The sequence below is a fragment of the Salmo salar genome, chromosome ssa14 (assembly GCF_905237065.1).
Source record: "Salmo salar chromosome ssa14, Ssal_v3.1, whole genome shotgun sequence".
NCBI lineage: Eukaryota > Metazoa > Chordata > Actinopteri > Salmoniformes > Salmonidae > Salmo > Salmo salar.
In genome coordinates this window covers 50352796-50378984 of record NC_059455.1, presented here as the reverse complement: position 1 = coordinate 50378984, position 26189 = coordinate 50352796, and the positions used below count along the sequence as shown (strand labels likewise).

Here is a 26189-nt window from a genome sequence, read left to right as displayed (position 1 = left end):
CCCATTCTCTACATATATACTCTATTGAACATCCTGGTCCTACCCCCATTCTCTACATATATACTCTATTGAACATCCTGGTCCTACCCCCATTCTCTACATATATACTCTATTGAACATCCTGGTCCTACCCCCATTCTCTACATATATACTCTATTGAACATCCTGGTCCTACCCCCATTCTCTACATATATACTCTGTTGAACATCCTGGTCCTACCCCCATTCTCTACATACATACCAGTCTGTCTGCTTCTACTGTCTGTGGTATTAGGGGGTTGAGCCTGCAGAAGTTCAGACTTGGGGAGAAATGATAAACTGAAAGGATACATGCCATGCACAATGACAGACACAAACACAGACAGACAGACACGTACAGTCATGTACACAGGTACGGACGAACATAAGCACCAAAAAACGTTAGCATGTCTTTAACTTTCTCTGAGCAATTGTATCAGTATAAAATATTATAATTTCCACATAGCGCAGTATTATAATTGTTAAAAATTTTCTACAGTCATTATTACTAATCTTTATCAAGGGTGTCGAATCATTTAGGATTCAGCTGTACCACTTCCTTAGTAACGTAACGCTGCACCAACAACATGGCTACAAGTTCATTCGCTCCTTCAGTTGATAAAGCTTAAAGTTATGCCATTTTTTTGGTGGGGGGGTACATGATTTAAATTTACCTTTTTTAGTTGAATCTAAATAGTGTCTTATTTCTCGATAATAGATACTATTTCTAGATAATATTTCTCTGTCTGGCACAGTTGGACAATTATTGGTAAAATAAAGGGTCCTTTTCCAAGCTGTTATTTGCCCCTTGCTGAATTTAAGTAGTCCAATTATTTAAAAAAATTCTGAGACGTTATGGGTGAGGAAAGAGCCAAAGTAGTACCTTGTCCAGAAGTTATGAACCAATTTGGACCTTATGACTCCACTTCCTATTAACAAGCATTCCTCTCGCTCTCCTGGTGACCGTCAGGGGAAAATACTAGGAAAAACTAGAACCAAAAGTTCCTTTCCAGTGTTTTAATAAGGCTGGCTAGGAGAGATGTTGTTTGGAGGTATCCACATGAAATAAATACTATAGTATACTATGGTTCAATACTATAGTATTCACTGGACTAAAGTCAACAAAAACACGACAGTGAATACTGTAATATTTACTGTAGTTTTGCGCACATGACTGTAGTATAATGTAGTATTAAAGATTACTATAGGGTAAATACTGTAGTATTAAAGTTTACTATAGGTTAAATACTGATGTAAGAAAAAAATCTGTATAATTATTTATATACAGTACAAGTCAAATGTTTGGACGCACTGTAATGAATACTCCCCGATGATCCAACGGAACCGGAGGGTGGAGCGGGCGGGCGGGGGAGCGGACAATCCGGACGGTTATGGTGGAATGCCTGAATCATCTCTGGGTCGAGGATGTCCTGGTCGAGGACCCAGGACCGGTCTTCAGGCCCATAACCTTCCCAGTCCACTAAATAGTGGATGCGACCGCAGGCATTTAGAATCAAGGGTGGCCTGAATGGCGTAGGCAGGTTCCCCACTGAATTCCCAACGGTGGGGGCGCACTGCGGGTTGAGACGGGAGGATGAAGAGGACTGGTTTTAACAGAGACACATGGAAGGATGAGGAGATTTTATACTGACGGGGGTAACTGGAGGCGGTAGGTGACAGGGTTGATGCTATGGGTTATCTTGAAGGGACCAATGAAGCGAGGACAGAACTTTTTGCAGGGGAGGCGGATGTCTCTGGTAGAGAGCCACACGCTGTCTGGGGTGAAAGAGTGGCGTAGGTCGGCGGTGTCTGTCGGCAAAACGTTTCTGGGTATTAGAGGCTTCCTGCAGATGCCGGTGAGCGGTCTCCCATACCCGCTCACTACGCTGAAACCAGTCGTCGACAACTGGGACAGTACCAGGCTCCGCCTCCCAGGGAAACATGGGGAGGGTTGGTAACCAAGCACACATTGAAACAGAGTAAGGCGGAGGGATGAATGCATGAGTGAGTTCTGAGAGTATTCGGCCCAGGCCGATACCGACTCCAGTCGTGTGGAGAGGCAGAACATTGTTGGCGGAGGTACTTCCCTATTTCAGGTGCTCCGTCTGTCCGTTGGTCTGGGGATGGTACCCGGAGGAGAGGCTCAGGGCGACCCCCAGTCGGTCACAGAAGGCTCGCCACACTCGGGAGACAAACTGGGGCCCGCGGTCAGAGACAATGTCCTCCAGAATGCCATACAGACGGAACACCTGCTGGAACATACACTCAGCCAATTCCATGGCGTTATGTAAATGAGGAAGAGGAACCAGACCACACATTTTTGAAAAACGGGCTACTATGACAAAGGTGGTGGTGTTACCAGAGGATTCAGGAAGGTCTGTGAGGAAGTCAACAGCTATGTGGGACCAGGGTCTGTAAGGGATTGGCAAAGGTTGAAGCTTACCGGGAAGGGAGATGATGAGGGCTTTTGGATTGGGCGCAGACTGGACAGGAGAGTACGTAATCCCTTACGTCAGATGCCAGTGAGGACCACCTGAACTTACGGGATAGAAGTTTGGTGGTTTGTGTAATGCCCGGATGTCCTGACCCCAAGGACGTGTGACACCATTGTATCAGTTGGGGTCTAACAGCTGCTGGTACGTAACTCTTCCCAGCTGGTGTCTCAGGAGGAGCCGAGGTCTGAGGTTAGGGCTTCTTGTATGGCAGAGTGAACCTCTCACTGTACCGGTCCCGTAATGCAAGAGGAAGGAAGAATGGGTGTAGGGTCTGAGTTACTGGTCGGAAGGTCAAACTGGTGGGAGAGAGCATCAGCTTTTACGTTTTTCTTTCCAGGGATGTAAGTAGCATGAAAATGGAAGCGTGTGAAGAAGAGAGCCCAGCGGGATGGTCTGGAGTTTAACCTCTGATATATTCCAGATTACGATGATCTGTTAGGACAAGAAAGGGATGTTGTGCTCCCTCCAACCCACTCCGAGGGCCAGCTTGATGGGGAGGAGTTTTGTTCCCCACATCGTAATTCCTCTCAGCGGAGGATAACTTCCTGGAGAAGAAGGCACAGGGATGTGATTTTGGAGGTGTTCCCACCCACTGAGAGAGTATGGTTCCTACTCCTACTTCGGAGGCATCCACCTCCAGGGTGAAAGGAAGGGTAAGATCAGGTTGGTGAAGGACAGGAGCTGAGGTGAAGAGGTGTTTCAAGTTGTTGAAAGCAGTCAGGGCGGTATCGGTCCATTGAAGGGTCCGGGTCTTTTGGCTGGTAAGGGCAGTGAGCGGGGCGACAGTAGAACTGAAGTTCCGAATGAACCGGCGATAGTAAATGAGACGTTGGAGTTCCTTAACAGTGGTGGGTTTGGACCGGTTACTGACGGCGGTGACTTGGTTCTCATCCATGCTGACCCCTCCAGGTGTCAGTACGAAACCCAGGAAGTTTACCGAGGTTACATGGAAGGTGCTCTTTTCAGTCTTCACATAAAGGTTATGGTCAAGGAGCCATTGAAGAACCTTTTAGACATTCTGTATGTGTTCCTTCAGGGAGTAGGAGTAAATCAGGATGTCAATGTAGACGATGAGAAAGCGGTTGACCGTATCCTGGAAAATGCACTTCGCAGGTCGAGTTTTGAATAAATGTTGGCACGGCCCATTTGTTCAAGGGTCGCTGGGATCAGAGGAAGAGGGAAACGGTTCTTGACCGTGATGTCACTCAGGGAACGTTAATCAATACTTGGACGGAGACCACCGTCCTTTTTTCCAACGAAGAAGAAGCTGGAAGAAGGACGAATGAAACCGTTTGAGTGTTTCAACAATGTAGTTCTCCATTGCCTCATTTTCCGGGATAGATAGGGGTAAACACGGCTCTTCGGTGGGGACACTCCAGGGAGTAAGTCAATAGCAAAGTCCCCTGGGCAATGTGGTGGCAGAGTGAAGGCCTTGGTTTTGCTGAAGACATTGCTGTACTGGGTGTATTCAGATGGTATGGTGGGTGGCACTGCAATGGTAGGCTGAGACAGCTGGTGAAGCAGGCAGAAGACTAGGACAGTAGTTCAACTTGTCGCCACGAGATGACAGGGTCGTGACGACAAAGCCAGGGGTGTCCGAGGATGAGTGGCTGTTTGGGGGATGAGAGTTCCATGAGTTGAATGGTTTCGGTGTGGAAGACTCCGGTCTGGAGGGTGATGCTCTGTGTCAGGTGCGTAATGAAGCCCGTGCCCAATGGCTGCCCGTCCAGGGTGTTAATCCTTAAGGGAGGGGTGACAGGTGTTAGATCAATGTCAAGCTCTTGTACTAGCTGGTAATCGATAAAATTACCTGCTGCTCCCGAATCGCTCAAACCCTCTACGTACTTAGTAACCACCTTCACGGTTATCAATACTGGGATGGAGAATTGCTTCTGGGAGATATTTACAAATAAGGACACGCCGACCTGCATGGCAGCGGGGGGGACCCTTCTCATCTCTCCGTGGGGGGGGGCGAACAGGGCAATGGCTGAGTAGATGATCTTTCCCTCCACAGTATAGGCAGAGCCCTTCTTGGATCCGCTTTTGACGTTCAGTACACAGGAGAGGAGCATGGCCCAACTGCATGGGCTCTGGAAGACTCGGACGGGATGACGGAATCATGGAAGAAGAAGGTTTCGGGTTCATGGGTGGCAGAGTTCTTCGGCGGTCGGCGGAGATGGACATACGAATGTATTGATTTAAATCCTGAAGGTTACCTCTATAGGCCAGCTCCGCCTGAAGTTCCCTGTTGAACTTATCCTCTGCAGCAGAGGTAACTCTGGGTATTCATTTCCTGTGGCAGTCCTCATGAGAGCCAGTTTCATCATAGCGCTTGATGGTTTTTGCAACTGCACTTGAAGAAACTTTCAAAGTTCTTGACATTTTCTGGATTAACTGACCTTCATGTCTTAAAGTAATGATGGACTGTCGTTTGTCTTTGCTCATTTGAGCGGTTCTTGTCAAAATATGGACTTGGTCTTTTACCAAACAGGGCTATCTTCTGTATACCACCCTTACCTTGTCACAACACAACTGATTTACTCAAACCCATTAAGAAGGAAAGAAATTCTACAAATTAACAAGGCATACCTGTTAATTGAAATGCATTCCAGGTGGCGACCTCATGAAGCTGGTTGAGAGAATGCCAAGAGTGTGCAAAGCTGTCATCAAGGTAAAGGGTGGCTACTTTGAAGAATCTCAAATGTAAAATATATTTTGATTTGTTTTACACTTTTTGGTTACTACATGATTCCATAGGTGTTATTTCATCGTTTTGATGTCTTCACTATTATTCTATAATGTAGAAAATAGTAAAAATAAAGAAAAACCCTTGAACGAGTAGGTGTGTCCAAACTGTTGTCTGGTACTGTGGTAAGTACTACACAGGATCAGTGTGCATTGCAGTATTCTACAGAATTCTATAGTAAAACTGTAGTATTTTTTCATGTGGGTAGTATTTGATAAAGCTGGCTCGGAGAGTTGTTGTTGGTAGGTAGTATTTGATAAAGCTGGCTAGGAGATATTTTGCTGGTAGGTAGTATTTGATAAAGCTGGCTAGGAGATATGTTGTTGGTAGGTAGTATTTGATAAAGCTGGCTAGGAGATATGTTGGTAGGTAGTATTTGATAAAGCTGGCTAGGAGATATGTTGTTGGTAGGTAGTATTTGATAAAGCTGGCTAGGAGATATGTTGGTAGGTAGTATTTGATAAAGCTGGCTAGGAGATATGTTGTTGGTAGGTAGTATTTGATAAAGCTGGCTAGGAGAGTTGTTGTTGGTAGGTAGTATTTGATAAAGCTGGCTAGGAGATATGTTGTTGGTAGGTAGTATTTGATAAAGCTGGCTAGGAGATATGTTGTTGGTAGACAGTATTTAGCAGTTTATGATGGTCCACTGATGCTGCTCAGTGGTAGTGCCTCACACACACACACACACACACACACACACACACACACACACACACACACACACACACACACACACACACGCCAGGCCAGCAATATGGGTATGGTGCCGTAGCATAGTAAAGTCCAAAGTGTTCCCAGTAAGGATGCATTACATTTAATGTCCAATCAGAAGTGGAACTGTTTGAGACTGTGGCTGCTTGCTCTGTTACTGTCAGGCAGTCTATTCTGATAAGTAGGCTGGACACTTTTTTTTTTTTTGTACAAATCTAATTTTATTTGTCACATTTGCCGACTAACACAGGTATAAACATTACTGTGAAATGCTTACTTTACAAGCCCTTAAACAACAATGCAGTTTTAAGAAAAACTAAAGTAAAAAAAATAATAATAACAAGTAACACAATACAATAACAATAATGAGGCTATATACAGCGGGTACCTGTAGGGCTGGTCACGCTTTCCACCTGGCTACCCCGGCCAACATCTCAGCACCCCCTGCAGCAACTTTCCCAAGACGCCCCCCCCAGCTTCTCCTTCACCCAAATCCAGACAGCTGATGTTGGGCTACGCAATCTGGTTGTAGGAATATACCTACCACCGCGTCGCCAGCAAACTTAATGATGGTGTCGGAGTTGTGTGTGGCCATGCAGTCGTTGGTGAACGGAGTACAGGAGGGGACTGAGCACACACCCCTGAGGGGCCCCCATGTTGATGATCAGCATGGCAGATGTTGTTGCCTGCCCTTACCACCTGGGGGCAGCCCATCAGGATGTACAGTTGCAGAGGGAGGTGTTTAGTCCCATTGTCCTTATTTTATTGATGAGCTTTGTATGTACTATGGTGTTGAATGCTGAGCTGTAGTCAATGAATAGCATTCTCACATAGGTGTTCCTTTTGTCCAGGTGGGAAAGGGCAGTATGGAGTGCAATGGAGATTGCATCCTTACATTTACATTTTAGTCATTTAGCAGACGCTCTTATCCAGAGCGACTTACAGTAGTGAATGCGCTCTGGATAAGAGCGTCTGCTAAATGACTTAAATGTAAATGTAATGCATACATTTCATTTCATGCATTTTTTTTTCTTTTTCGTACTGGCCCCCCGTGGGAATCAAACCCACAACCCTGGCATTGCAAACACCATGCTCTACCAACTGAGCCACAGGGTCATCTGTGGATCTGTTGGGGCGGTATGCGAATTGGAGTGGGTCTTGGGTTTCTGGGATAATGGTGTTGATGTGAGCCATGACCAGCCTTTCAAAGCACTTCATGGCTACCAACGTGAGTGCTATAGGTCAGTAGTCATTTTGGCAGGTTACCTTAGTATTCTTGGGCACAGGGACTATGGTGGTCTGCTTGAAACATGTAGATATTACAGACTCAGTCAGGGAGAGGTTGAAAATGTCAGTGAAGACACTTGCCAGTCTTGTGAATGTTGACCTGTTTAAAGGTCTTGCTCACATCGGCTTCAGAGAGCGTGATCACACATTCGTCCGGAACAGCTGGTGCTCTCATGCTTGCTTCTGTGTTGCTTGCCTCGAAGCGAGCATAAACCCATGTTCAAATCCCCTGCCCCAAGACTGTGCCCTCTAAACTATAGTAAATGCATGAACTCAAGGATTCTAACACAAGTCAACAGGCAAAGTTACTCATCATGCTAGCATGGTTCACTGAATCACCTCGGTTACACTTCCCCTGTCACTGCAACATCAATGTCAAAATGGTGGTGGTATTATTTTAATGAAGTTTTTGACCCCTGAGGATGAGAATGTTCACTTCCTCTGTGTGACGGGAGGTCTGTTAATTAATCCTACTGTATTCTATTATCACTATAACAGCTATTAACCACAATTATCCCAAATACCTGTAGGTGTGTAATAAAACCTGGCTCATGTGTGGAGCAGCTGTCGAGGTTCTCTCTCTCTCTCTCTCTCTCTCTCTCTCTCTCTCTCTCTGTCTGTCTGTCTGTCTCTCTCGCTCTCTCTGTCTCTCTGTCTCTCAATTCAATTCGCTTTATTGGCATGACGTAACAATGTACATATTGCCAAAGCTTATTTTGGATATTTACAATATAAAAATAAATAAAAATGAGAATCAAAATTGTCAACGGGACAACAGTAACAACAATAACCAAGGGTCAAAATAACCATACTGTACATTCAACAATAACAATAAGCATACAGTAGAGGACATGTGCAGGTTGATTGGTCTGTCAGACACTGTCCCTCAACTTATGGCAGGCAGCAATGTAGTCCGCTGCCAACCCACAGCTCTCTGCGACCTCCCCCAACAGGACGGGTAGCCTATCCACATCAGAGAGGTCTTTGAAACCTTGAATAAGGGTTTCAAATTTGGGAAAATGACACTCTCTAATTGTTTTATATTTTTTACATTTTGTCAGGAAAGGCCGCTCCGTCTCAGTTTCTGCTGTTGTGCTGTGGTTACATAGCCTTTCCTCTACAGGGAACCAGGTTTTCCTGTGTCTACCCTTCTCAATGGCAAGGCTGTGCTCACTGAGCCTGTACTTTGTCAAGGTTTTTCTAAGGTTTTGATCAGTAACCATGGTCAAATAGTTAGCCATGGTGTACTGTCGATTTAGGGCCACATAGCACTTCATTTTGCTTTGTGTTTGTGCTTGTGTTTCCCAATAAGCAATGTAGTTTTGTATTGACTGTGTTGTAATTTGGTTTATTCTGATTGATTGGATGTTCTGGTCCTGAGGCTTCAGTGTGTTAGTAGAACAGGTTTGTGAACTCAGCCCCAGGACCAGCTGGATGAGGGGACTCTTTTCTTTGCTCAGCTCTTGGCATTGCAGGGCTTGGTAATGATATGAGAGGGGGTCACTGTATTTTAGATGTTTCCAAAACTTAATTGCTCTTTTTTGAGTTTTTATTATTAGTGGATATTAGCCTAATTCTGCCCTGCATGCATTGTTCGTAGTTTTTCTCTGGACATGTAGTAGAATCTTACAGAACTCTGCATGCAGGGTTTCAATGGGGTGTTTGTCCCATTTGATGAAATCTTGTTTTGCAAGTGGACCCCACACCTCGCTGCCATAGAGTGCAATTGGTTCAATGAGATATTCAATTAGTTTTAGCCAAATAGGTAATAGGTATTTCAATTTGAATTTGCTTTTTAATGGCGTAGAATGCCCTGCGTGCTTTCTCTCTCAGTTCATTCACTACATCATTAAGGTGTCCAGTTGAGCTTATTTTTAAACCTAAGTAATTGTAGTGTGTGCAGTACTCTATATATTGTGTACCAATTGAGAACTTTGGTCTAATTCCCTGAGATCTGGATCTTCTCTGGAAAATCATTATTCTAGTCTTTTTGGGGTTTACTGCCAGGGCCCAGGTCTGGCAGTACTGCTCTAGCAGGTCCAGGCTTTGCTGTAGGCCATGTGCTGTGGGTGACAGCAGGCATAGGTCATCTAGGAAGAGTAGGCATTTAACTTCTGAATTGTGGAGACTAACAACAGCGGCTGAGGATTTTTCTAGAATAGTGGCCAATTCGTTAATGTAAATATTGAAGAGTGCAGGGCTCAGATTGCAACCCTGGCGAAGGCCCCGCCCCGGTTAAAGAATTTTGTTCTTTTCTTACCAATTTTAATGCTGCACGTATTGCCAGTATTCATTGATTTAATTATGTCATATGTTTTACCCCCTACACCACTTTCAATAACTTTGTAGAACATTCCTGTATGCCAAATAGAATCAAATGCTTTTTGGAAGTCGATAAAGCAAGCGTATATTTTGGTATTATTTTGGTGGACATGTTTATCTATCAGGGTGTGTAGGGTGTAAATATGATCAGTTATGCGATGTTTTGGTATAAATCCAATTTGGCTTTTACTCAAGACAAGTGTCTCTCTCTGTCTCTGTCTCTGTCTCGCTCTCTGTCTCTGTGTTCCAGAGGCACTTGTGAATGCATTCTTTCATTTCCCAATGAAAACTAATTAACTTTATCCCCCTTCTTCCAAATGTGTGTACTCATTGACTTCCCCTCAATTGGGTTGAAATAATCATAGGCTGGAGGGAGTTTGCAGGGAAGGGGGAGAAAGTGCTTTAGTGTTCAATTCTGAGGCCCTTGCTGTGCATCATCCTTGTCTAATAAATGTAAGAAGTTAAAGTTCCTTGTTGTTATTTGTCCTCCAGGCCACACGGGGCGTCTGCTCATGTCCCTGTGCTTCAGCAGTCTCAGCTTCCTGCTCTTCCACATCATCTATCAGATCACTGTCAACAGTCTACTGGCCGGGAACAACATAGACCGCGCCTTCAACTGTGAGTACTGAGTCTGTACCCTGACTTAACCCTAACTCTGTTGACCCACGCTACTGAGTCTGTACCCTGACTTAACCCTAACTCTGTTGACCCCTACTACTGAGTCTGTACCCTGACTTAACCCTAACTCTGTTGACCCCCGCTACTGAGTCTGTTACCCTGACTTAACCCTAACTCTGTTGACCCCTACTACTGAGTCTGTACCCTGACTTAACTCTAACTCTGTTAACCCCCACTACTGAGTCTGTACCCTGACTTAACCCTAACTCTGTTGACCCCCGCTACTGAGTCTGTACCCTGACTTAACCCTAACTCTGTTGACCCCCGCTACTGAGTCTGTACCCTGACTTAACTCTAACTCTGTTGACCCCCGCTTCAACTGTGAGTACAGACCATGTTCCTGTTCCATTCGTTACATGTACAGTACCACTCAAAAGTTTGGACACACCTACTCATTCAAGGGTTTTTCTTTATTTTTACTATTTTCTACATTGTAGAATAATAGTGAAGACATCAAAACTGTGAAATAAAACATATGGAATCATGTAGTAACCAAAAAAAGTGTTTTACAAATCAAAATATATTTTATGTTTTAGATTCTTCAAAGTAGTCACCCTTTGCCTTGATGACATCTTTGCACACTCTTGGCATTCTCTCAACCAGCTTCATAAGGTAGTCACCTGGAATGCGTTTTAATTAACAGGTGTGCCTTGTTAATTTGTGGAATTTATTTCCTTCTTAATGCGTTTGAGCAAATCAGTTGTGTTGTGACAAGGTAGGGATGGTATACAGAAAATAGCCCTATTTGTTAAAAGACAAAGTCCATATTATGGCAAGAACTGTTCAAGTAAGCAAAGAGAAAAGACAGTCCATCATTACTTTAAGACATGAAGGTCAGTCAATCCGGAAAATGTCAAGAAATTTTTACGTTTCTTCAAGTGCAGTTGCAAAAACCATCAAGCGCTATGATGAAACTGGCTCTCATGAGGACCACCACAGGAAAGGAAGACCCAGACTTACCTCCGCTGCAGAGGATAAGTTCATTAGAGTTACCAGCCTCAGAAATTGCAGCCCAAATAAATGCTTCACAGAGTTCAAGTAACAGACACATCTCAACATCCACTGTTCGGAGGAGGCCTTCATGGTGGAATTGCTGCAAAGAAACCACTACTGAAGGACACCAATAAGAAAAAGAGACTTGCTTGGGCCAAGAAAGATGAGCAGTGGACATTAGACAGGTGGAAATCTGTCCTTTGGTCTGATGAGTCCACATTGAGATTTTTGGTTTCAACCGGCGTGTCTTTGTGAGACGTAGAGTAGGTGAACGGATGATCTCCACATGTGTGGTTCCAACTGTGAAGCATGGAGGAGGAGGTGTGATGGTGTGGGGGGGCTTTGCTGGTGACACTGTCAGTGATTTGTTTAGAATTCAAGGCACACTTAACCAGCATGGCTACCATAGCATTCTGCAGCAGTACGCCATCCCATCTGGTTTGCGCTTAGTGGGACTATCATTTGTTTTTCAACAGGACAATGACCCATCACACCTCACACCTTTTGATTTGTTTAACAGTTTTTTGGTTACTACATGATTCCATGTGTGTTATTTTATAGTTTTGATGTCTTCACTATTATTCTAGTGAATACCCTGGAATAAGTAGGTGTGTACTGTTTGTGTGCTTGAACTTTGACCCTCAGTGTTGAAAGAGGGGTTGTTGATCACCCCAGTACAGGTGTAGCTCACCTCTCTCTCTCACCTGAGGGTTAGGTTAGTTTCCACACCACGCTTAGTCAGTACATAGTACCACTTTGGTGTCTGAGGGCTAAGTTAGGAGATTAACCGCTTTTGGTGTCTGGGGGCTAAGTTAGGAGATGTACCACTTTTGGTGTCTGGAGGCTAAGTTAGGAGATGTGCCACTTTTGGTGTCTGGGGGGCTAAGTTAGGAGATGTACCACTTTTGGTGTCTGGAGGCTAAGTTAGGAGATGTGCCACTTTTGGTGTCTGGGGGCTAAGTTAGGAGATGTACCACTTTTGGTGTCTGGGGGCTAAGTTTGGTGATGTGTCACTTTTGGTGTCTGGGTGCTAAGTTAGGCGATGCATTGATCTCCACAGGTTCCAATGCAGAGAAGGGTAACAACTTTTCTCAACTATCATCTAAACTAATCTGAACAGCATTCCACATCCCACTAGCTATCTCAAGAAGGTGTTCTGACTTATTGGAGGTATGATAGCGTTATCCTTACTGAACCTACTAACATGTTCTAACATAGACTTACTGAACCCACTAACATGTTCTCACATAGCCTTACTAACATGTTCTAACATAGACTTACTGAACCTACTAACATGTTCTAACATAGACTTACTGAACCCACTAACATGTTCTCACATAGACTTACTGAACCCACTAACATGTTCTCACATAGACTTTCTGAACCCACTAAGATGTTCTAACATAGACTTACTGAACCCACTAACATGTTCTAACATGGACTTACTGAACCCACTAACATGTTCTCACATAGACTTACTGAACCCACTAACATGTTCTCACATAGACTTACTGAACCCACTAACATGTTCTCACATAGACTTTCTGAACCCACTAACATGTTCTAACATAGACTTACTGAACCCACTAACATGTTCTAACATAGACTTACTGAACCCACTAACATGTTCTCACATAGACTTACTGAACCCACTAACATGTTCTCACATATACTTACTGAACCCACTAACATGTTCTCACATAGACTTACTGAACCCATTTATTGTTATTTTTCGTCAACGTTCTACCCAAAATACTCTGTAATGTCAAAGTGTAAGAAAAATTCTAACATTTATAAAACATTTATGAAAAATAAAACACTCATATATCTATGTTTCAACCCCCTGAGTCAATACATGTTAGAATCACATTTGGCAGTGATTACAGCTGTGAGTCTTTCTGGGTAAGTCTCTAAGAGCGGTGAGTCTTTCTGGGTAAGTCTCTAAGAGCTGTGAGTCTTTCTGGGTAAGTCTCTAAGAGCTGTGAGTCTTTCTGGGTAAGTCTCTAAGAGCTGTGAGTCTTTCTGGGTACGTCTCTAAGAGCTGTGAGTCTTTTTGTGTACGTCTCTTAAATGCTTTCCACACCAGGATTGTTCAACATTTACTTATTTAAAAAAATCGTTTTTTGTAATTTAGCTGACACTCTTATCCAGAGCGACTTAAAGTTAATGCATTTATCTTAAGATAGCTAGGAGGGACAACAACAGGTCAAGAGACCTGAGGTAGCAGAACAGAGTGCTCGGGTTGGGGGTGTAGGGTTTGAGCATAGCCTGAAGGTAGGGAGGGACAGTGCCTCTTGCTGCTCCATAGGTATGTGCCATGGTCTAGATGTGGATGAGAGCTTCAACTGGAGGCCAGTAGAGTGTGAGGAAGAGCAGGGTGACATGAGAGAACTTGGGAATGTTGAACAACAGGCAGGTTGCAGCGTACTGGATAAGTTGAAGGGGTTTGATGGCACAAGCGGGGAGCCCAGCCAACAGAGAGTTGCAGTAGTCCAGATGGAAGAGGACAAGTGCCTGGATTAGGACCTGTGCCGCTTCCTGTGTGAGGTAGGGTCTTACTCTACGGATGTTGTAGAGCAGGAATTTGCAGGAATGGTGTTTGCAGAGACAGGGTGTTGTCCAGGGTCACGCCAAGGTTCTTTGCAGTCTGGGAGGGCGACACTGTGGAGTTGTCAACCGTGATCTCGGTGGTCTTTGAGCGGGCAGGCCTTCCCTGAGAGGAAGAGCAGCTCCGTCTTGTCGAGGTTGAGCTTGTGGTGGTTGGCTGACATCCAAGTTGAGATATCTGCCGGGCACCCAGAGATGCGTGTCGCCACCTGGGTGTCAGAAGGGGGGAATTCAACATTCTTCAAGCTCTGTCAAATTGGTTGTTCATCATTGCTAGACAACCATTTTCAGGTCTTGCCATAGATTTTCAAGCAGATTTAAGTCAAAACTGTAACTCGGCCACTCAGGAACATTCTCTGTCTTCTTGATAAGCAACTCCAGTGTTGATTTGTCATTGTGTTGTAGGTTATTGTACTGCTGAAAGGTGAATTCATGTCCCAGTGTCTGGTGGAAAGCAGACTGAACCAGGTTTTCCTCTAGGATTTTGCCTGTGCTTAACTCCATTCCATTTCTTATTTATCCTGAAAAACTCCCCAGTCCTTAACGATGACAAGCATACCCAAAACATGATGCAGCCACCACTATGCTTGAACATGTGGAGAGTGGTACTCAGTAATGTGTTCTATTGGATTTGCCCCGAACACAATACTTTGTTTTCTGTACAAAAAGTTAATTGCTTTGACACAGTTTTTGCAGTATTATTTTAGTGCCTTATTGCAAACAGGATGCATGTTTTGGAATATTTCTATTCTGTACAGGCTTCCTTCTTTTCACTCTGTCATTTAGGTTAGTATTGTGGAGTAACTACAATGTTGTTGATCCATCCTCAGCTTTCTCCTATCACAGCCAAATCAAATTTTATTGGTCACGTACACGTGTTTAGCAGATGTTATTGCGGGTGTAGCAAAATGCTTGTAAACTCTGTAACTGTTTTAAAGTCACCGTTGGCATTTACGGTGAAATCCCTGAGAGGTTTCCTTCCGTTCCGTCCACTGTGTTATGAAGGACACCTGTATCTTTGTAATGACTAGGTGTATTGATACACCATCTAAAAGTGTAATTAATAACTTCATCATGCTCAAAGAGATATTCAACCTATTTTGTTGTTGTTGTTGAGATAAGGCAGAGATGTTTAATGATGTAAAACTCTCATCGTGTATGGAAAATTAAGGGAAAGGGAACAACTTTTACAGGCTGAAACAGGAAACAATGTGAGGGATTTAATTTTGTGAGAGGTGTTGGGAGTTGTGAATAGTGCCCTGTGTGTACTCACTGGACATCTGGAACACTCAATAAACGACTTATCAGTTGTAAAACTCCACTGTGTCTAGACAAGGTAGAACCCTGATCCCCCCTCCCCACCTTGTTCTAAGGGCCTCTCATGTTTTAACTGGAACTAAATACATTTTCCATTTCAATTTACCTTCCTCAGATGGTTATAATGACCATACCGCCTTGGGCAACACTGTACAGCACAGTAGGCAGTATGCGTTGGTAGCTACTAGCAGCTGCCAACATTAGCATTAAGGAAGGAAATCAATGGGTGTGAAGGGAGGGAAAGAAGGAGGGGGAGGGGGGAGGCAATTAGAAAAGTTTTTTTCTTTATAATTACCCGCAACATTAAACAGAGATACCTATATGAAACTGTACATTTCTTTATTGCTCTGCGTTGCAGCATAAATGTCTATGGTTTAGAGGTTTTATTTAACACGTGAATAGCCTTCAGATACAGGGAGACACATTCCTTCTCCTTTTTTCTTTTTAGACTGAAAGACTTTTGTATTACCAATAACATCTGAACAGAACGTTGTTGTTTTTTTTTGTCTGTTTTATTCTGACCAAATTTACGCCAGATTTTAGTTCCAGATTTCCGAGATAAATTTAAAGTCAGATCAAGTTAAAAATACTGTACAATGGAATTATATAATTATGTAGGAGGCCTTGGTATTTCCTCTGTACATCACTGATGTACGCGTGACACGTCACTGCATAACTGGCCTCTAAATTACAGGTCTCAGTTCAGATACTCATCCAAATAATGTCACGTCTGTTCGAATGATCGGACCAAAATGCAGCGTCGGTTTCGTTCCACGTATTTATTGGACAGTGAAACTTAATGTGATACAAAATAAACTGAAGGAACAAAACAACAAACCGTGACGCAGGAAGAACAAACACTACTCACAAAATATAATCACCCACAAAACACAAGTGGGACAAACATCAACTTAAAATATGGCCTCCAATTAGAGACAACGACAACCGGCTGCCTCTAATTGGAGGTCATGCCAAACAAAACCCAACCTAGAAATACAAAACTAGAAACTAAACATAGAAATACAAAAACGGACAAACACCCCCCTGTCACGCCCTGACCATAGAAAATAACAACTTACTATGGTCAGGACGTGACAAATAATATGTCAACATGTTGGTATTTCCTTAGTACTGTACATTACTAATGCCTGTCAAAACAAATATCATTATTTATAGTAGGTCATCTATCCAGATCTAACATCTCTACACCCCTTTCCTTTTGGCTAGACCACGGGGATATGGACAAGAAGCTTTCTCTCATTCTGAAACAGTTCTGATCTTATCTCAGGATAGTGTACATCATTTCCTGTGCTTCTTTATTGGCCAGAGCCAAATAAGCCATTAGGGTCAGAACTTGACATGTATGAATGGGCTGACTACCTCACTAAACTAACATGGTGACAGACAGCTGCTACTGAGCAGAGCAGGGAGAACGGAGATTAATAGACAGGAGCAGACAGGAGCAGGCCTGCTTGTCTCGCTCCTCCTCCTCCAGCTTCTGCTCCTTCTCCTCCTGTTCCTCCTCCTGCTCCACCTCCTGCTCCTCCTCCTCCAGCTTCTGCTCCTTCTCCTCCTGTTCCTCCTCCTCCTCCTCCTCCTGTTCCTCCTCCTGTTCCTGTTCCTCCTCCTGTTCCTCCTCCTGCTCCTCCTCCTGTTCCTCCTCCTCCTCCTCCTCCTGTTCCTCCTCCTGTTCCTGTTCCTCCTCCTGTTCCTCCTCCTGCTCCTCCTCCTGTTCCTCCTCTTCCTCCTTTTCCTCCTCCTCCTCCTGTTCCTCCTCCTGCTCCTCCTCCTGTTCCTCCTACTGTTCCTCCTCCTGTTCCTCATACTGTTCCTCCTCCTGCTCCTCCTCCTGTTCCTCCTCCTGTTCCTCATACTGTTCCTCCTCCTGCTCCTCCTCCTGTTCCTCCTCCTCCTACTGTTCCTCCTACTGTTCCTCCTCCTGCTCCTCCTACTGTTCCTCCTCCTGTTCCTCATACTGTTCCTCCTCCTCCTCCTCCTGTTCCTCCTACTGTTCCTCCTCCTGTTCCTCATACTGTTCCTCCTCCTCCTCCTCCTGCTCCTCCTCCTGTTCCTCCTCCTCCTACTGTTCCTCCTACTGTTCCTCCTCCTGTTCCTCATACTGTTCCTCCTCCTGCTCCTCCTCCTGTTCCTCCTCCTCCTGCTCCTCTTCCTCCTTTTCCTCCTCCTGCTCCTGTTCCTCCTCCTCCTCCTCCTCCTGTTCCTCCTCCTTGTTCCTCCTCCTCCTCCTCCTCCTGTTCCTCCTCCTTGTTCCTCCTCCTACTCCTCCTCCTCCTCCCCCTGTTCCTCCTCCTACTGTTCCTCTTCCTGCTCTGGATCTTCTCTCTCTCTCTCTCTCTCTCTCTTCTCTCTTCTCTCTCTCTCTCTCTTCTCTCTCTCTCTCTCTCTCTCTCTCTTCTCTCTCTCTCCTCTCTCTCCTCACTGCTTTGGGCTGAGGTTTAAATACAGCACTCATCCCCAGCCACATATAAATTCACCACCACCACCACCACGGCCCTCCTGCTAAATTTGACACCTCCCTCCCTGGGCAGATTGAAAGTCATTATATATTATTAATACGTAATATTATTTATCATTATATTATAGTCACACTGTAAATGTGACAGCGTTTAAATATGGCCAGTGGAAAAGCGTGCAGCACTAGACTATCAGGATCAAGGGAGAGAGAAGAATGCAATGAAACTGTCAAATCTACAGCAGTAATCTGACAGGGTAAAGTAATCTGACAGGCAGCCTCCCGGGTGCATCGCAGTGCTAGCTGTATCACCCGAGATTCTGGGTTCGAGCCCAGGCTCTGTCGCAGCCGGCCGCGGCCGGGAGGCCCATGGGGCGGCGCACAATTGGCCCCAGCGTCGTCCGGGTTAGGGAGGGTTTGGCCGGCAGGGATATCCTTGTCTCATCGCACACTAGCGACTCCTGTGGCGGGCCGGGCGCAGTGCACGCTGACCAGGTCGCTAGGTGTACGGTGTTTCCTCCGACACATTGGTGCGGCTGGCTTCCGGGTTGGATGTGCATTATGTTAAGAAGCAGTGTGGCTTGGTTGGGTTGTGTTTCAGAGGACGTATGGCTCTCGAACTTCGCCTCTCCCGAGTCCGTACGGGAGTCGGATACCACAAAATTGGGGAGAAAAAAGGGTACAAAAAAACTAGTGTGACAGGGTAAAGTAGTCTGACAGGGTAAAGCCAGTAGTCTGACAGGGTAAAGCCAGTAGTCTGACAGGGTAAAGCCAGGAGCCTGACATGGTAAAGCCAAGAGCCTGACATGGTAAAGTAGTCTGACAGGGCCAAGCCAGTAGTCTGACAGGGTAAAGCCAGTAGTCTGACAGGGTAAAGCCAGTAGTCTGACAGGGTCAAGCCAGTAGTCTGACAGGGTCAAGTAGTCTGACAGGGTCAAGCCAGTAATCTGACAGGGTAAAGCCAGTAGTCTGACAGGGTCAAGTCAGTAATCTGACAGGGTAAAGTAGTCTGACAGGGTAAAGTAGTCTGACAGAGTCAAGCCAGTAATCAAGCCAGTAATCTGACAGGGTCAAGATAAGTTATTTAAGGAAAGAGTCAGTGATATAATTAAGTTAGTTCATGAGAGTCAAGGATTTACTTAAGTTAGTTAATGAAAGAGAGTGATATGGATAAATTAGTTAATGAAAGAGTCAGTGATATGGATAAGTTAGTTAATGAAAGAGAGTGATATGGATAAGTTAGTTGATAATAGAGTCAGTGATATGGATAAGTTAGTTGATAATAGAGTCAGTGATATGGATAAGTTAGTTAATGAAAGAGTCAGTGATATGGATAAGTTAGTTGATAATTGAGTCAGTGATATGGATAAGTTAGTTGATAATAGAGTCAGTGATATGGATAAGTTAGTTGATAGTAGAGTCAGTGATAATGATTAGTTATTGGCTCAGTGAACACTTATGGTTATATTTTGAGGCGGATATAATAAAACCCAGGACAGGTTCTTCAGCAACTCGCCTCTCTGCAGATTATTCTGTATCACACATGTCACCTTCCTTCCTGATGTTACTTATGTCATTGCTAATGCGCGATGCTATATGAGGAATGCTATAGTCTACAATACAGTTTGTCCCCGTCCCCCCCACACACACACACAGACACACCGACCCACACACCCTCCATACACCTGTATGCTCCTCAGTTTGGGCTGGGAGAAGTTAGGTGTTACAAATATTTGGACCGGGACATTCCTAACATTACTATGGTTGTTATGTCGAGGTTGTGACTTGAAGGGTTTCTGTTTCAAGACAGTCCTTTTGGTCTGAAAAGCCAAAGAGCAAACCAGACACAGTGTGTTATTCTAGTGTCGACTGCTGCTGGGCTTCCTGTTAACGTTAAACACCTCCGCCAAGAAAAGATGTACTGAGCTGCCTTCTCGGCTTCCACCAACATGGATGGATGTTTCTAGGCCTGTGTTCAAATCAAATCACATTTTTATTGGTCACATAACACATGGTTAGCAGATGTTAATGCGAGTGTAGCGAAATGCTTGTGCTTTTAGTTCCGACAGTGCAGTAATATCTAACAAGTGATCTAACAATTCCACAACAACTACCTAATACACACAAATCTAAAAGGGGTGAATGAGAATATGTACATATAAATATATGGATGAGCGATGGCCGAGTGGCATAGGCAAGGTGCAATAGATGGTATAAAATACAGTATATACTGTACATATAATATGAGTAATGTAAGATATGAATACATTATTCAAGTGATATTGATTATATTTTTTGCCTTCCTGTGACATCGGGTGCTGTAGGTGTCCTGGAGGGCAGGTAGTTTGTCCCCGGTGATGCGTTGTGCAGACCGCACCACACTCTGGAGAGCCTTGCGGTTGAGGGCGGAGCAGTTTCCGTACCAGGCTGTGATACAGCTCTACAGGATGCTCTCAATTGTGGATCTGTAAAAGTTAGTCAGGGTTTTGGGTGACAAGCCACACTTCTTCAGCCTCCTGAGATTGAAGAGGTGCTGTTGCGCCTTCTTCACCACACTGTCTGTGTGGGTGGACCATTTCAGTTTGTCGTTGATGTGTACGCCGAGGAACTTAAAATTTTCCACTTTCTCCACTGCTATCCCTTCGATGTGGATAGGGGGTGCTCCCTCTGCTGTTTCCTGAAGTCCACCATCATCAATGCCGCCAATCCATCAACGGTTTCGGGTTAGGGGAGGTTTTAATAGTCACAGTGGGTACAACATCTCCAATGCACTTCTTTATAAACTCACTCATCGAATCAGCGTATAGGTCGATGTTATTCTCTGAGGCTGACTGGAACATATCCCAGTCCGCGTGATCAAAACAATCTTGAAGCGTGGATTTCGATTGGTCAGACCAGCGTTGAATGGTTCTAGTCACTGGTACATCCTGTTTGAGTTCCTGCCTATAAGACGGTAGGAGCAAGATGGCGTCGTGGTCGGATTTGCCGAAGGGAGGGCGTCGGGAGGGCTTTGTATGTATCGCGGAAGTTAGAGTAACAGTGGTCGATTGTATTACCCCCGTGCGTAGTGTAATCAATATGCTGATAGAATTTAGGTAGACTTGTTCTCAAATTTGCTTTGTTAAAATACCCAGCTACAATAAATGCAGCCTCAGGATATATGGTTTCCAGTTTACATAGAGTCAAGTGAAGTTCCTTGAGGGCCATGCTTGAGGGGGAATGTACACAGCTGTGACGATAACTGACAAGAATGTTACAATCTCTGATGTCTCTCTGGAAGGCAACCCTTGCTCGAATTTCATCTACCTTGTGGTCAAGAGACTGGACATTGGCGAGTGGTATACTCGGGAGCGGTGGGCGATGTGCCCGTCTACGGAGCCTGATCATCTGCCCCTTCTGCGGCGCCGTTGTGTTGGGTCGGCTTCTGGGATTAGATCCACTGTCCTGGGTGGTGGTCCAAACAGAGGATCTGCTTCGGGAAAGTTGTATTCCTGGTCGTAATGTTGGTAAATTGACGTCGCTCTTGTATCCAATAGTTCTTCTTGGCTGTATGTAATAAGACTTAAGATTTCCTGGGGTAACAATGTAAGAAATAATACATAAAAAAACGAAATACTGCATACTTTTTTAAGTACTTGAAGAGAGAGAGAGAAAGAGAGAGAGAGAGAGAGAGAGAGAACCAAATTTGTAGAGAGATAAGAGGATAAAATGATGAAGAGATGTCAGAAGGAAGGTGTGTCTGTGTTGAGAGAGAGAGCAGTAGAGATAGAGAGAGATAAAAGAATAAAATGATGAAGAGATGTCAGAAGGAAGGTGTGTCTGTGTTGAGAGAGAGCAGTAGAGATAGAGAGAGATAAGAGAATAAAATGATAAAGAGATGTCAGAAGGTGTATTACATGTAGTTAGTTATAAGACCAACTGCCTCTGAAGTCAAAATGTCACAACTGAACCTCCATCAGTGTGATATTTAACACCAAAATACTCTGCTAAGGAATTGAGAAAACACACACACACACACCTCTAAATTTATTTGTCATTAGTCTAGATTAGTCTGTAGTCTTCAGTCACAAGGTGATGATGTGTTTTTCTTGGCACTGGAACAAAGGCATTATCAGCCATGGATAATTTTGTGTGTTATCGGCCGTGGGTCATTTTGTGCATTATCGACCGTGGATCATTTTGTGCATTATCAGCCATGGATAATTTTGTGCGTTATCGACCGTTGGTCATTTTGTGCATTATCGGCCGTGGGTCATTTTGTGCATTATCTGCCATGGGTAGTAGTCCCGTGTAGCTCAGTTGGTAGAGCATGGTGTTTGCAACGCCAGGGTTGTGGGTTCGATTCCCACGGGGGACCAGTACGGACATTTTTTTATGAAATGTATGCATTCAGTACTGTAAGTCGCTCTGGATAAGAGCGTCTGCTAAATGACTAAAATGTAAAATGTGAGTCATTTTGTGCGTTATCAGCCGTGGGTCATTTTGTGCGTTATCGGCCGTGGGTCATTTTGTGCGTTATCGGCCGTGGGTCATTTTGTGCGTTATCGGCCGTGGGTCATTTTGTGCGTTATCGGCCGTGGGTCATTTTGTGCGTTATCGGCCGTGGGTCATTTTGTGCATTATCAGCCGTGGGTCATTTTGTGCGTTATCTGCCGTGGGTCATTTTGTGCGTTATCGGCCGTGGGTCATTTTGTGCGTTATCGGCCGTGGGTCATTTTGTGCGTTATCGGCCGTGGGTCATTTTGTGCGTTATCAGCCGTGGATCATTTTGTGCGTTATCAGCCGTGGGTAATTTTAGCCATGAGGTGAATATAAAATAATAGAATACCTGGAAATGTGTCTTTAAGAATGGTACTCAGGAACACTCCAAACTAGTAGTGAAAGTAGCTCAATCAAGTGTCTAAATCAACCAAGCGCTATTCCTGCTCTTAATCTGTACCTGCTCTTAATCTGTACCTGCTCTTATGAAATGCTCTTAATCTGTACCTGCTCTTATGAAATGCTCTTAATATGTACCTGCTCTTATGAAATGCTCTTAATCTGTACCTGCTCTTATGAAATGCTCTTGATCTGTACCTGCTTTTATGAAATGCTCTTAATCTATACCTGATTTTATGAAATGCTCTTAATCTGTACCTGCTCTTATGAAATGCTCTTAATATGTACCTGCTCTTATGAAATGCTCTTAATCTGTACCTGCTCTTATGAAATGCTCTTGATCTGTACCTGCTTTTATGAAATGCTCTTAATCTATACCTGATTTTATGAAATGCTCTTAATCTGTACCTGCTCTTATGAATTGCTCTTGATCTGTACCTGCTCTTATGAAATGCTCTTAATCTATACCTGCTCTTATGAAATGCTCTTGTGATTTTGTTCAGGTTCAACGTGGGAGAAATCTATACGTCAGATTGGCTTTGAAAGGTAAGACAATACAAACACACTGTAAATACAAACCTACTGTATACTGTACATAATATAGACTTCACAAACTATATTATTATTATACACCCTAATAGTACAAATAAATAAATAAATAAATACAAATGTTAAAAAAAATTGTTTTTATTAAATGCATGAAATGTATGCATTCACTACTGTAAGTCGCTCTGGATAAGAGCGTCTGCTAAATGACTAAAAATAAAAAATAAAAAATAAAATTATAGAGATACTGTAGATATAGAATACAGGGCCTTCAGAAAGTATTCATACCCCTTGACTTTTTCCACATTTTGTTGTGTTACAGCCTGAATTTAAACTGGATTAAATTTAGATTTTTGTCACTAGACTACACACAATATACCCCATAATGTCTAAGTGGAGTTATGTTTTTAGACATTTCTTGAGTCAACCCCTTTGTTATGTCAAGCCTAAATAAATCCAGATATAAAAATGTGCTCAACAAGTCACATAGTAAATTGCATGGACTCACTCTGTGTACAATAATAGTGTTTAACATGATTCATGAATGACTACCTCATTTCTGTACCCCACACATACAATTACCTGTAAGGTCCATCAGTCGAGCAGTGAATTTCATAACACAGATTCAACCACAAAGACCAGGGAGGTTTTCCAATGCCTCACAAAGAATGACACCTATTGGTTCCTGCCAAGGCAGCAGCTACTCTTCCTGGGGTTTATTATGGATCCCCATTAGTTCCTGCCAAGGCAGCGGCTACTCTTCCTGGGGTTTATTATGGATCCCCATTAGTTCCTGCCAAGGCAGCGGCTACTCTTCCTGGGGTTTATTATGGATCCCCATTAGTTCCTGCCAAGGCAGCAGCTACTCTTCCTGGGGTTTATTATGGATCCCCATTAGTTCCTGCCAAGGCAGCAGCTACTCTTCCTGGGGTTTATTATGGATCCCCATTAGTTCCTGCCAAGGCAGCGGCTACTCTTCCTGGGGTTTAGTATGGATCCCCATTAGTTCCTGCCAAGGCAGCGGCTACTCTTCCTGGGGTTTATTATGGATCCCCATTAGTTCCTGCCAAGGCAGCAGCTACTCTTCCTGGGGTTTATTATGGATCCCCATTAGTTCCTGCCAAGGCAGCAGCTACTCTTCCTGGGGTCCAGCAACATTAAGGCAGTTATATACCATTTTAAATATTAAATGAAATTACATTTCATTACACTTTACCCAACACATTCAGTGTGTTCCCTCAGGCCACTACTCCACTATCACATATTTACAATACAACGTGTGTGTGTGTGTGTGTGTCTGTACCTGTGTGTGTGTCTTTTCACAGTCCACAATGTTCTATAAGGTGTATTTTTACCAGTTTTTTTTCAATCTAATTTTACAGCTTGAATCAGTTACATGATGTGGAATTTAGTTCCATGTAGTCATGGCTCTATGTAGTACTGTGCACCTCCCATAGTCTGTTCTGGACTTGGGGACTGTGAAGAGACCTCTGGTGGCATGTCTTGTTGGGGTATGTATGGGTGTCTGAGCTGTATGCCAGTAGTTTAAAACAGACAGCTCGGTTCATTCAACATGTCAATACCTCTCATAAATATAACGCAGTGATGAAGTCAATCTCTCCTCCACTTTGAGCCAGGAGAGATTGACATGCATAATATAAATGTTAGCCCTCTGTGTACATCCAAGGGCCAGCCGTGCTGCCCTGTTCTGAGCCAATTGTAATTATCCCAAAGTCCCTCTTTGTGGCACCTTACCACACGACTGAACAGTAGTCCAGGTGAGACAAAACTAGGGCCTGTAGGACCTGCCTTGTTGCTAGTGTTTTTAAGAAGATAGAGCAGCGCTTTACTATGGACAGACTTCTCCCCATCTTAGCTACTGTTGTATCAATTTGTTTTCACCTCGACAGTTTACAATCCAGGGTTACTCCAAGCAGTTTAGTCACCTCAACTTGCTCAATTTCCACATGATTTTGTCAAGCGTGTCGTAAGGAGAGGACCAAAACGCAGCGGGAATATGTACACTCATCTTCTTTATTACGGACAAAGAAGGAAAAACCCAAAACAAACACGTATACAAAAAACACGACGACAAAGAACAGGCCGGTAAGGCACAAAGCTATACACAGCACAATCTCCCACAAACTAACAGGTGAAAACAGGCGACCTAAGTATGACTCTCAATCAGCAACAACGATGTACAGCTGTTCCTGATTGAGAGCCACACCAGGCCAACACAGAAATACAACACTAGACCAGCCCGGAACACCTAGATCAAACACCCCATCTTACATAAATACATACCTAATAAACCCCGAACCACTTAAATCAAATACCCTTTCTACATAGATACACCACTAAACCCAGAAACACTCTACACAAAATAACCCTCTATATAAACACATAACCAAAAACATGTACAACAAATACCCTCTGCCACATCCTGACCAAACTACAATAACAAATAGGCCCTTTACTGGTCAGGGCGTGACAGATTTATTACAAGATTTATTTGAGGTTTAAGGTTTAATAAACGATTTGTCTCATTGAAATTCCCACACTTCTCGTTCTATTGTGGGTAATACAAGTGAAGGATCTCACATGTATTTCTGCTCAATTCAGTGTATTCAGTGGAGGCTGGTGTGCCTTTAAATCTGTGTTTGATACCTTTCCATTGATTCCCTCCCAACCATTACAACGAGTCTATCCTCCCATTTGTCCATCCACTAGCCACCACAGATTGAGTTTGGAGGCTTGTCCACTTCCCAAATATCCTTAAGTAGTGCGAGCCGGGTTCTCCAATAAGTACCAATACCAATACCACTTAATGTAATGTGTATGCGTGGCCAGAGATCTGACATGGGCTATGTGTCCCAAATGGCACCCTATTCCCTTCATAGTGCACTACTTCTGACCAGGTCCGATTGGGTTCTGGTCGTGCTATATGTAGGGAATTGAGTGCCATTTGGGACACAACTTAGGTTTCTAAAGGCTCTTGATGGTTCTGACCTGTACTTCTCAACTTGTGGTTTCAGTGAATGCATGTTAAACCTCATTAGGTCTGGCAGTCTGTCAACAAGCCCTATGTGATGCATGTTAAACCTCATTAGGTCTGGCAG

At 43.9% G+C, this 26189-nt stretch overlaps 1 protein-coding gene across 1 annotated transcript in view; it reads left to right on the top strand.

Moving 5' to 3' along the window:
* The window catches only part of LOC106591876 (piezo-type mechanosensitive ion channel component 2), a 267883-nt gene that overhangs the window by 15878 nt on the left and 225816 nt on the right, over positions 1–26189 (top strand). The window contains exons 3-4 of the mRNA XM_045693681.1: positions 10071–10196; positions 23028–23070. Of these exons, the coding sequence (XP_045549637.1) occupies positions 10071–10196; positions 23028–23070 (169 nt within the window). The remainder of the gene's footprint in view (positions 1–10070; positions 10197–23027; positions 23071–26189) is intronic.